General features: G+C 39.6%; 1 protein-coding gene across 1 annotated transcript; it reads right to left on the bottom strand.

Moving 5' to 3' along the window:
• Positions 1-944: 944 nt before the first annotated feature.
• rab22a (RAB22A, member RAS oncogene family) lies at positions 945-13,225 on the bottom strand. Its single transcript, XM_070958372.1, has 7 exons — positions 12,889-13,225; positions 11,657-11,736; positions 10,592-10,673; positions 6,979-7,050; positions 6,336-6,442; positions 5,602-5,711; positions 945-4,647 (listed from the first exon to the last, which is right to left on the bottom strand). The coding sequence occupies exons 1-7, from the start codon at positions 12,922-12,924 to the stop codon at positions 4,550-4,552; spliced, it is 585 nt and encodes a 194-aa protein (XP_070814473.1). The 5' UTR covers positions 12,925-13,225; the 3' UTR covers positions 945-4,549.
• Between the last annotated feature and the right edge of the window lie 6 nt (positions 13,226-13,231).

Below are 13,231 nucleotides of genomic sequence, written 5' to 3' on the forward strand. Positions count from 1 at the left end.
CTAACTTTTTGCTTTCTTTTTGTTGTTGTTTGTATTTTGTGAGGTTAAAAAAAACATTGACTCAGTTTGTTTTTCTATTAATCCAAAGGCTGTTAAGTTATTAAGACTTTTTGGTGCATTATGAATTCTCTCTCTATCACCATTTTAATATAGCTGAACGGACACATGCGCAATGATGGCTCCATTCCACTTCAGTGCATCAGTGAGCCACGATGCACGACGAGAGCGCTCGGGCACATCTGAGCATCCAAGTAGAATATGCAGCCATTATTAGTTACACCTGTGTTTGACAAGTTGAAAATATGGCAGCAGCATAAAGTAAGACATTTCCTGGATGGAAAAGCACAGTGGCAAAATTACATAACTGGAACTATATCAGTGTGTCAGTGTATCTTTAATTAATTTTGTAAATCAGTTTATTTTTCACCTGTCAAGTGAGCTTTCATTCTAATTTACACAAGCTCCCGCTGTCATGTAATGCTTCGTTATAATACTGATACCTCAAAGAAAAAAAAATTGCTGGTGTAATAATAAACAGGTACATTTCCCATTAATCCCATGGTTTTCAGACATTAAGAAAGTGATTGAAACAACAAAAATTCACCATCAACAAGTTCAAACATTGGATAATTTTAGCAGTGAGCTTACTGGGATTTAGTTGGGGATGGGGAGGTTGTCAAATAAGCGTTCTGCCCTCTCAGCGCTATTCAAAGTGCAGTGAAAAGCCTTCTGCTGCTCGAACGCGCATCTCAAGTGTCATATTTATAAATATAGAAAAGGGCTGTCTGCCAACTGAACAGCACAACCAACTGCTAACAACATTGTCACTGTATCCCCAAGGAACAAGTTAATGCACACATGTCTTAGACCTAACAGGAAGAGAGTGAAATACTTTACACTTTTCTCTCTCATACAGACACAACAGGAGGGGGAAAGATTATTTTGTCAATCTTTTATTAGTAAACAAATTGACAATTCCCTTTTTACACATTTGGAAATACACTGCAAACAAGTGTTTTCAGGCCTTTTGTAACAATCAATATGAAACATAGTAAAAAGCTAAATATGGTAACTATAATGCTGATGGAATTACTGCAAACGGTGTACAAGTCTATTGTGATCACACAACTGGCTTAGAGTAGAATACAGTTATTGATTTGTGTGCAATTTGATGGTATATATCTACACTGAAAAATATACATAATATAGATTAATCACATTCCCAGGGCCAGCCCAAGACTATTGGTATTTTTCAATGCAAAACTGGCATACAGTTTCTACCCATGCCTCCTGTTTTCAAATAAGGAAAAAAAAAAACATGTGTCATTGTCAAACTTCAAATAGTTTTAAGCATTTATGCGATTAGCACTTGAAATCACTATATTATATTGATAGTAAAAAGAAAGGTTAATTATGTGTGATGTAGTAAAATGGCTTTGACATTATTTGGCACCATGTTCTTCATTAGCAATGAGAACTGAGCAAACAGTCAAAACCTACGACGACGTCATGGGACATGAAGAAGTCTGATACCTTTACAAGAACGTTTCATCAAGTTATTTCACAGAGATAATAACAGACTGCAGACAGAGGGTTAGTTAGTAATACGGGCCAATTAATACAAACAGTCAAAGTGCAGCTTTCCAAGTACCAGAGCGATTCCCTTTTCGATGTGATTGCTGAAGCTATGTTAAATACTAGCTAGACTTAGTATTACGATGTAGTGCAGGGCGAATTATCCAAAACAGCAGCGTGAATCAAAATCCATTGCAAGTTGAAGTTTTGACCTAGAATGCCACTCTGGTTTTCAAGAGATTTGGTTGGCTTCGTCACACTGCTCATTTGATCCACTACGAATGAGCAAAACTGACATCAGATCAGCATAAAGTGAGGTCAGTATAAACCTGTCATTATCATCTGTTTGAGACTACTGGCAACGAGATCCAATTTTTTGCATGATTGCATGCTTTGATGTGTGAACATAACACTCTGTAACTGATTTCCTGGATTAAGTCACATGTTACCTTCATCATAGTAACAACTATTGCACTCCATGGGAAAAGTCTGAAGAAACAGGCAGCAATGCTCAGCACACAACTGATCAATACAGATACATTTAAGATGCTAAATAAAGTGGCATGCGCTGACAGGAAAGCACACAATCCAGATTTATAAATGCAGTCTGATTGAGCCCACATCTGCATTTTTGGCAACTTTGCAAAGAGGTTTTGGGGCTAAAAGGGCTTAAAAGATACAGACAAGCATGAAATTACACAGAATTAATAAGTCTGTGGGAGTTCATGTGTTAACTGCTACTGAAGTTCAATTAGGCCAGAATAAGAGGTGCATTTAACTATTGTAAAATAGCATTATATTCACAGAGGAGTAAGGATTTTCATGAATGGGAGATCGCGCTCGGTGAAAGCTGTTGTACGATGAACCATATTTGACTGAAACCAACTAAAAGCTGGACCTTCAATAAGTGCCTGGAATTTAGGGGAAAGAGGCAAAAGAAGTTGGGATAAAGGAAAAATCAGAAAGCAGACCTTGGAACACAGCACATATAGTAATTCAGAGCAGAATGGAGACTATGGTTCATTAAGGGGTCAGCATGTCGACACAGTGCCACGTCTAATTCTGCACCTATAATGTTCTGCAAAAAGGAAATTTAAGCTCTAAAATCTGAGTTTCCTCTGAACTATGTCTCATTTCCAGATCTCATTGTTTTCATCGCAGGCCAGGTAGTAAAACAACATGGCAAGTGCGAGCCAGTGCTGATTATGTTAAAAAAGGAAAGATGAAAAAATGTTTATGGGACAATTAAAGAATTTGGCAGGACCTCACAAATATCAGCCTCCCCTGTAAAACTGTTGTAAAGTAGCAGCAAAGGATTGGTGACAGGCCAGTGAACAGTTAAAACAAGATTAGAGAAAAATAAAGCTAAAGTAATATTGTGACACAACTGGCAGTATACTGTGTGCACTATGGGGAACTTCATATTCAGGATTCATGAGAGCAGCTGGGACCATTATATAATAATAAACTTGAAAACTCAGCATTTCCAGCCCTGATTACAGCACCATCATTGGGAGATGTGGACTGTGCCGTGTGTTATCGTTCTCAGGGGGAAGTGACAAATATCAAATATCCTTAGGAGCCAAAGTGAGGAGAGCAAAGTTCACAATTAAAGGAGCAGTTCTGTCAGAGAGTTAGATGAGAAGAATGATACCTTTCTCATATCCGTCTGTGTCATATAAGGCAACAGCCAGCAGCTGGTTATTTTAGATCAGCACAAAGATGAAAAACTAGGGTACAAGTCTGGTTCTGCCTTGTCTGTGATCAGTAACTGGTATCAGTAACTTCCTGGAATCTCCACTGGTTGCGCAGCAGCTGCTCAGAGCCAAGAAATAGTCCAGCACATAACTCCCCATAAAGCGGCAAATTGTTGTTTTTACACTTCAGTTTTTGTATGGATTGAACAAACAAGAGATAACAAGCAGATTTTATTACATTTGGACTGAGTCAGGCTTGTTGTTTTCCCCCATTTCCAGAGTTTGTGCTAAGCTATGCTAACCGGCTGTTGGTTCCAGCTACATATTTACCATACAGACGTAGAGTATGGTGATGGTATCAGTACTCTCATGTCACCCTAGGCAAGACATGTATAAGCATATTTCCCAAAATGTCATCCTCTCCTTTAATGTAAGGAAGTTTGCTCCCACACACCTTTCATTTCTGAATTTTTAACCATATGATTGCAATTTACATCAAAACACCCACAAAACATCTTGATGAAAACAGCAATCACACAATAAAACTAGTGTGCACAATCCTTCCTGCTGGACTGAATCACCAACATCTCTCCAAAAAACAAACCTTCCAAAGAGCTAAAATGAGAGATTGGTACAAACACTGATGACCACCATAACCTCTTTCATCAAAACCTTATGATAAATTAGTGATTACACATTAACAGTATACATGGATCCTTTACAAAACTGAGAATGTTTGGGGAGACGTCTCCCAAACAAACGAAAGGCAATAACTTAAGCAGTATCAAAATAATTTGGTGAAATTGAATCATTTCAGCACATATTTTGGTTGAAAGATAATGGATTTGTACAAATTTATAAGTACAAATGACTCCTGAATCCATGAATAACTACTAGAGCTAGTGGTAAAGTTCTTCTGATCAACCTTTGGGCTATAATACAGCAAACAGAGGTTGATGTCCATAATAGAGGCCAGTTAAATTATATGTAGGGGGGGTCCTTCACTTACACGTCAATGTATTAAGCAGACATTTTTATCAATGCTCAGTAAACTTGAAGTTTTTCTCCTGCCAGCAATTTTCAGACAATACACGACAATTTGCTGTTGTTGAAAACTCTTTTGCTACGGCCATCAGTTTGGCAATACTGCACCCGGGTGTCACTGATAGCAGGGTGTTTGAGGGTGTGTGGTGGCTGTAAGCTGAAGCAGGCCCGGGAGAGCGGGGGGGAGAGCACAGGTCAGGTCACAGGTCATGTGGGCACAGTCATCGGCATCATCAGCAGCACGTCCTGCGAGACTCTGAGGCCTGCCGTCCCAGTTTGAAACCTTTTCCTGAAGTCGCTCCTGCCGCGTCAACAACGGGGATGCGCTTACCTTTGAGGAGACACACACATGCACGCTTTCTTACTGCATAATAATACTGTGATTTTTATATCTATTTTAAAAATACACCATTTTCCATGGTAGCACTGCATTCCCGTGAACTGACAGTAATCTTCTGGCCCAGTTTCCTACAGCTCACCGATTCTCAGAGTTTTTTGAGCATTTAGTGTGTTCATACTGGAAAAATGACAAAAGTAAGCGATCTCTGAGTATGCTGTTGATGTCCACTATTGTCCCACAATGCAATGCACAAAAAAATGGAGTTCAATAAATAGGCGATAAATATTTTGAAAAACATTTCAGTTTTCTCTTCGTGAACTTGAATTTACACTGAATTCCAAATAATATAGCACATACTGGATGAGTAGCATGGAGTGGGGAAACGAGCTGTGACCCAATAACATAATGAAATGATACAACGCATGCAGCAATGAATGTCAATCAAGCCTTTAGTATGCACACACACGTACGTACGCTTAATTTCTCTTAGCGGTATGAACACACATACTCAAAACCTACTTAGAATTAATATGCAGTAGAGAACTGGGACACTGAGTCGTTTCATCTCTAACTTATCAGTTCCCACTCAGAGCTGAATCAACTGGTCCCACAACCCCTTGTCTCTGCAAATTTGTGTTTGAAAATGAAGTGTCGAGATGTCATGATTAAGTGGATTGTGCTTCACTCCCCATACGACAATATCTGGAGCTTATTCTGAACGAGCACATGGCTGTCAGAAGTCTGATACAAACACAGACAAGACTGATAACACTCCTGAAATATTTGGAAACTATACATCTAATAGGCAGTGCTGTTCAAAACATAGTCTACCTGCTTGAACACACAAAGGGAGACAACTAGCAATGCTGTGTAATTTGCCACAGCTTAATGGGGACCTAAGGATATACAGGCCAATGGCATTGAATGCTCAGAAAACACACTCACTTATCTCTATAAACACCTCGTTGATGTTAATGGCATTCTTGGCACTGGTTTCTACAAAGATGGCATGGATGGAGTCAGCATAGTCCTTGGCATCCTTCTCTGGCACTTCCCTGTAAACACAAGAGGCATGTAAAAAATTATTATCTTGCAATATTGCAAACAGATTCTCCACTTTCATGCATTAACTGATAACCATCAAATGTGCTTCTACAGCTATTATGTGGAAGATTTCCCAATTTCATGGATGATTTTATTACCAAAAGCATATCCAGTATGTATCTGAGTCTGGGAAAGGTTTCAATTTGGTGGAAAATGTGGAAAATCAGTAATATCTGTAATTTCTCGTCAGTTTTTGAAATATAAAAAATTATTCAGTCCAGCCTACATAACTACAACTTTCCTACTAGGAATCCAAAGCACCTCAACAGCCATAATGACTGACCAAGAGTGGTGAGAGTCTGATCACCGTCTATTCCACAACAGACAAATCACACAGATTACTAATCAGTGTGAGAGCCAGCATTCCTCCTTTAGCTCCAACGGTATTTCTAAACCAAACACAATATTACTCCGATGCTAAAAGGTCATAATATTTCCTCACGAGAACTTTTTCCATTTGAACCAAACATTTCGAGTCTCGTCGTCACTCTCAGGTTGTAAGTGAGGAGGCATCATCGTCTTCCACACGAGCATTTCTCATGGCACAGGCAGTATTATCTGTAATTCAGGTTCACCTGGCGTCTGACAGGTCGCATTTGTTGCCAGCGATGGCGACCACGATATTTGGAGGACCGTGCTGGCGCAGCTCCTTCACCCAGTTCTTCAGTGTTTGGAAGGATTCCTGATGATGCAGGTGAACAAGTTACACTGAATGAAGCACTGAATACTCCTAACGAAAGTTTAAAGGATTGACATTTTGTGTAATATGCTTATTCGCCATCTAGCTCACATTCATATTAGAAGATAGATACCGCTCTTGTCCTTATGGTAAATGCAAGCAGATGGTTAGCTTAGCTTAGCATAAAGACTGGAAGGAGTGGGAAATTGTGACCACAAGTAATAAAATCCTCTGAACCTCTAAAGCTCACGAATGAACACATTCAATTATGCTTGTTTGATCTGTATAAAAAAAACTAAATTTTATTACTTTCAGACAAACACCAGCTAGTTGTTTCCCCAGTTCCAGTTTTTATGCTAAGCTAAACATTGCATTAACCGCACAGACGTCAGAGTAGCTCTGATCTTCTCCTCCAACTCTTGGCAGGAAAGACTAAATGCATTTCAGAAAATACTGAAATATTCTTTTAATACACAGATGAATTAAAAAGTACACTTTCACTTTACAGTAAGTACTTAGTGGATTAGTGTAAATAATACCTCTTTCGTGATGTCATAAACAATGATGGCTGCAGCTGAACCTCTGTAGTACATTGGTGCTAGAGCACGAAACTGTGGGAAGACAGAGAGAGTAGTCAATGATGAGTACAGGACAGTGTTGGACAGGGAGGAGGCCAGCTTGTCTAAGACCTCTTCCGTCTGCATCGAGCTTTGAAACCATGTGAAACAAAATATGATGATCAGAGCAAAGACAGAGAATTTAAACGATCTTCTTCTGAGACAGTCAATCCCGACTCCTCTTTGAACTCTGTTTACCTTGATTTCTGTCCAATTGTTCATTTTTTGGATATAAAAAAAGGTAGTAAAATATCACTGCTGTATAATTGCACTATTATGTACTTTCACACTCAACAGAGAAACAGTGTTGAGGCTTTTCATAGACTACGGCTGATCCGTTGCATAGCCACACGCCATCGTGATTACATCACTGAGTTTCATTAGACTCAATAACACTGGCTGTAACAAACTCAGAAAGAGTATAAACATGAGCAAAAAAAGGCACCACGTACCATTTTACTAAACCAAAGGCCCAGTGTTCTGAGCCCATAAGCCAAGTGGTTTTATTTAAAATGGAAGTATGGCAAGTCTTTCCACCAGGACCTCACACATGTGGTAGCCATCAAGAGAAAGATGAGCAGAATGTGTCAAAAGCTGTTAGCGTTTTGATATTTATGGAAGACTATACATTTGATCTTAACCCAGTAGATCACAAAGCCCCGCATAATCAAAACAACATGTGCATTTCTAAATCCATAGCCGTCTCGGAGGATGGGGGTTCTTCTTTTACCAGGTTTTGGTATTTTTCTGGTAAAACACTTTCCACTTGCTCACTGAATCCTGGCTTCAACAATTAGCTTGCGGTCGTTATCTAAAACTTTTTTTAGCCATGCTTGTAGCATGACTGAAATATCACAGCAGCTATTGAATATACCGTGAATTCACTGCGGTCAGAGGACGACACTTACAGACTTTGGTCATCTCCTGACTTTTCCTTTAACGCCACCGTGAGGTTCACATTTTCTCAACAACTTCTAGAAGGTTTTCATTAAATTTGGTTCAGACATTTCTGCAACTTTAGTGACTCCCTGACCTTCCATCATATTTCATCATGGAGTTATGTTTTTTACCTCCTCCAATATTTCAGCTTCCAACCAAATACCTGCAAAGCATTCCCTGCAGCTAATGCTAACAGGCTGAACTTATGTGGTGAACCTGACAACAATTACAACTGCCTAACATCAGCATTAGCATGTTAGCATCTGACAGCAACAGCTTGCTGTCTGAAAGCACCTCAACACAAAAGTGGAGTATGAATTCAGTCCCTCACTGTTTAAAAGATTTTTCTGCTGAAACAAATGTAGACTAGTAGCTGTTGATCTCAACTCAATTGTAATGCGAACAATAGCAAAACAAACCAACAGTATATTTAAGATGAATATGAAAGATTAAAAATAAATCTCCAATTCCTCACCTCTTTTTATGCCCTCTAGAAATTTACACTCAACTGGGCCTTTTAACAGACTAGTAAAACCATGTGTCAATGTATTAATAATGATATTTATTCCAAATGAAATAATCCATGTCTGAAAAAAAGACCTTGACTTGAAATGACCCTGCCCTCCCGCCAATTCTATTTTCCTTTACAATACGATGGAATAAACTATCCGTCTTGGAGTGACACTGTTACCTCAGGAAAGCACACATTCAACATAATTATAGTTGTTACTGGCCCCAAGTCCACCAACGGGAATCCAACTTGGGATATTTGGCAGAGGCACTGAGGAGAGTGCTGTCTGTTTCATTGGCTAGTGTTGAGCCGCACTACCACCAGTCCTGTGTGGTCTATCTCTGCCTTAACCGAAAGAGTAATCACAGCGAGACCAGACGTCTGGCCACACAGCAACCCAGAATACAGCCCCAGTGATACCCCACCAGTGCCGATTAATTGCTGAAACCACGAGGTGGGTGCATAATGAAAAGAGCCCTCGTATTCCAGTAGGACTCAAGGGTCCATTTGCTTGTTTTGAGAGGGAACAGTCAGAGGGGGAGGCCCTGATGGGCCACTGACAGCTGGGCTCAGATGTAATCATAAGGCCTCATCTGGTCTCAAGATATGGATGGCGGATCGTGGAAATCACAGCGCTTTCCTTTTTGCCCTGGTCACCGCTTCCATGTGCATTGGCCGACTTTGTGTTCCCCTTCCTCAGCTCAACAGATTTTGATAGGCCAAGGCTCCACAGAAGTTAGAAAGCAAGCCATGAAAGGCTTCAAAATACCACAGCAGCTTTGTATGAAAACACAGACACATGCAAAACCTACCAAAGGAATGTTGCTACTTTTTCCTGCACAGATGTGAACTCCCTTAAGAGGCTGAGAGGCCACATGGGAGCGAAAATGTGGATTTGCAGGATGTGAAAAAGGTGGAGAAAATGGAAAAGAACACAAAAGAATCGCAGAAGAATAGATTGATGCCAAGAGAAGAAATGAAAAGAAACACTCGGCAGGAGGAAACACAAAGGGGAAAAAAAGAGGACACACTGGATGTGGAGTTGCAGCGACTCTCAGATAAGACACAGTAGCAGCACACGCCAGTGGGCTGAGACGGCTTGGGTTTCATCCTCTCATCTTATCTTAAACGGGGCTGCATTGATGTCCCCTAAAGGCGGCGAAGAAGCCGAGGCCCCAGGGGGGAAGGAGGATAAAAGGCAAACAGCATCTTATCTCACCTCTCTGGAGAGGACAGCAGCATGGATAGGACACTACAACGGCAAGGGATTGTGCATGAGAAAAAGAGAAGGGCGCGTACAGAAAAGGGGAAGTGATGTGGAAAGCTAATGCAGAGAAATGTGAGATGCAGGGTGTGAGTCAAAAGAGAAAGTGGTTCCTTACACTGCAACTGTCTGGGGCTTAACTGTTAAAATTGTACTCTAACACCAAGATGTACCCTGTTGCTTATATCACATATCATCAGTGAGTAGTTTTAAGGCCTAAACTTTGTGTGGGTGTGAGCTACAGGCTTATATATGATGCGGCACCTTGGCGTGATAGTTGCAAAGAAAGAACACTTTTCAGACATGCATGCGCTCCTTTATCTGTATCTCAAAACGCATGAATGCAAGGAGGAAGAAGGAGCGAGAGGAAAGGGAGAGGCAAAGATCCCTGTTTCTACCAAACTCAACAGACGCCACTCGACGATTCAAGAAGAATGCAAATCCATTACACCACTCATGTCATTAAAATTATGGAAAAGAGGACTCCTAAAATAAGAGCAGTAAAAGAAGTAGGTTATTGGTTAGGGGGCAGAACTCGGTCTAAAGGAAGGTAAATATTGCCCCCTGTCAGACGTAATGAATAACTGCACTATTCACTTTCCCCCAGGCTGGTTCAGGGACACGTGTGGACGAACGTAGCTTGATGTCTCACTTCCTTTAAAGCCACATGGGAGGAATCAGTACATTTCTGAATACCTGACTGATTCAATTATCAAAACTGTGTGTTGAAACTTGTGTGTACAAAGCCAAAACACGTGTGAATCTTGTTCACTGTGCATCAGTCCATTCAAAAAAGAAAACCCTCGGTGGACATTACTAACCCGCTCCTGTCCTGCCGTGTCCCAGATCAGGAACTTGTGCAGCTCGTTTTGGTATTGCACTGTCTTGGTCATGAAGGAAGCCCTGGAGAAGAGAAACGACCTCATGATTGATATACTGTCACATTGCAAACATTAATTTAGCTGCTTTATAAAAGACAGACAAACAGAACTGTGATTAACGCTTTTTGCTTTCATCCCAACTCATTTTCAAGCATCTGAGACAGTGATAAAAACACATATGTTCATTTAGCTTATCTGTTGGTTTAATATCTGATTAACTGTCTGCCAGCTTTAGTAAACAACAACATCCCAAACGTTAAACATCCAATGACTTAATTACATTGTATTAATCGGAGTCCTGATAATGTATTTTTGAGGCTGAACAATATAATTTGATTTCAATTCAAAGTAAGATTTTGATTTTGTTATACAAATTCCACAACAATATATCTGCCGGTATTCTGTGGATAAATCAGAGCTGAGATAAATTTGTCTGTATTTGTCGGCACAGTGGCGATGCTGTTTAGGATTTACCTCAAACATGTCTGATATTTTCTGTACTGCAATTTCTTGTTATTCATCGGTCATCATATGCTGACACAGGTACAGCTGGGATGAGCTAAAACTGGTCAATAATATGTGTAGGTATATCTTATTGTTTATAAGATATTAAAAATGACAAACGCCTGTCACAAGTTGACAAAGCCATGTCTTAAAATGACCTGACAGCCACAAAATGCTAAATATTAAACTTATAACATCATGAAATGGAAAAGCATGTGATTTTTTTGCATTTGTGAAGACAGAACCAGCAATATTGTGTATTTCAATTGATAAATTAATTAAGAAACTAATTATCTACGACTGTTTTCATTCTAAATGATCTGCCAATTATTTTCATAATTAATCAACTGCTTGTCTGGTTGTTAGAATGTCAGAAAATAGTAAAAGAAAAAATCTACACATCACAAGTTCTCATGCACAACATGATGTATTCAAATTCAAATCCAAAATGATGACGTTGATGTCCTTTAACAGCTTTAAACACAAACCAATGAAACTCACCCAATAGTTGGGTTGATGTTTGGGTCAAAGCTGTCCTCCACAAATCTCCAAACAATACTCGACTTTCCAACGCCGGTGTCCTGCAGGGAATAAAGATGATGTTCATTGCCAGAAACCATTGGCAGAAGTATAATCACAAGTTTAAAAACACATTCTCTGGCAATATGCCCGGATGCTACTGCTTTTTCGTGGCATCTTCCTCCTTCCTGCTCCTCTTGAAGACCTGTAACTTTGACACAGTCAACATGACAGATGTAGTTCAACTTACATTGTTTATTTTTTTTTATCTATTAGTTGATGAAGAGGTGGAGTTGTGAGAGTGTTATACTGTTGGAGAAAATGATATCTTATGTTTTTGCTGTAAGCAGTCCAGACCTTCATGAATATTGTTCCTGTGACTGATTTGTAAATAGTGACTGCAGGAAAGACCAGTAATGCTATTTAGCAAAGTTTTATACGGATTAGGGCACTAGACTAGAGCAGCGATGATTGAGTAATTCTTTTAGAAAAAAAGTCAAAATTCTATGATTGCAGTTAATTGGTTAATTAAGGAAATAATCAACTGATTACACTGCTATTAAAACAATTGTTACTTGCGGTCTTACTGATTAATGTCATTCTCAAAAACTAGAGAAAAATGTCCATCACTGGACTCCAGGGGCCCAAGATGACAACTTCAAATGTCTTGTTTTGTCTGACAAACAGCCCAGCAACAAATCCTCAGAGTTGAACAGCTGGAACAAGGAAATATTTGACATTTTAGCTTGAAGAAAAAAAAAAAAAAAAAAAAAGATTAATTGATCATCAGTATTTTTGCTTGTGAATGGTGTATTGATCAACTAAATTATTAATCATGTCAGCTCTGTTTAATCTTATCAGCAGGTGATGGAGAGGAGATGTGTGGAGCTTACTTCAGGTATGTTTAAAGGGTAGAAATAAATATATGGTTTTATGTAGTTGTTATATGCAGTTTAGACATCCATAGATGTTGCTCCTGTGACTGATTTAAAATCTTGAAGTACAGAACAGACAGCACCAGAATTTAACAATCAAATGTATACACTGTCACCTACTTAATCACAGGTATCAACACATTTAACTTGTGTAAACTGTCCATCTGTATGGTGTACCAGGATGGAGGAGCAGTATGACTCATTTGTTGCCACAGGTAGTTAGATGAACTGTATGGACTGCATATATACGAGTTCAGATAGAAATCGATGCTGACTTACCCCCAGAAGGCAAACCTTTAACTCTCTCAGCGACATATCGATCTCCTCTCTCTCAAAATGAGTTTGTGATGATGACCATTGACAGTTTTCTCCCCTGGCTACCTCTTATCTTGAATATTCTTCAGGTGGTCTACGTTTACACACAACTTTACTTCATCGTGGTCCAAAGCTACCAAATGCACATCTCGGGCGATGTTATAACTCTTGCTGTTAGCGTTAAAACGTCTAGTAGTGCGTCGTATTGGCCATATTGTAATTACTGTAAACAGCTAGCTAGCTAACAGTGAAGCCACCAAATCGCTCAGTCTCCATCTTGAACTACGGCGTGCGGTCACGTGACTGC

Source organism: Chaetodon trifascialis, chromosome 3 (assembly GCF_039877785.1).
Source record: "Chaetodon trifascialis isolate fChaTrf1 chromosome 3, fChaTrf1.hap1, whole genome shotgun sequence".
NCBI lineage: Eukaryota > Metazoa > Chordata > Actinopteri > Chaetodontiformes > Chaetodontidae > Chaetodon > Chaetodon trifascialis.

Coding starts and splice junctions, on each gene's coding strand:
- rab22a (XM_070958372.1), bottom strand. CDS start 12,924: ATGTCGCTGAGAGAGTTAAAGGTTTGCCTTCTGGGG. Junction 5,712..6,335: donor TGCGACCTGTCAGACGCCAG/GTGAACCTGAAT, acceptor TTGTGTTTACAG/GGAAGTGCCAGAGAAGGATG. Junction 4,648..5,601: donor CGAGGTGTTTATAGAGATAA/GTGAGTGTGTTT, acceptor GTCTCCTCAAAG/GTAAGCGCATCCCCGTTGTT.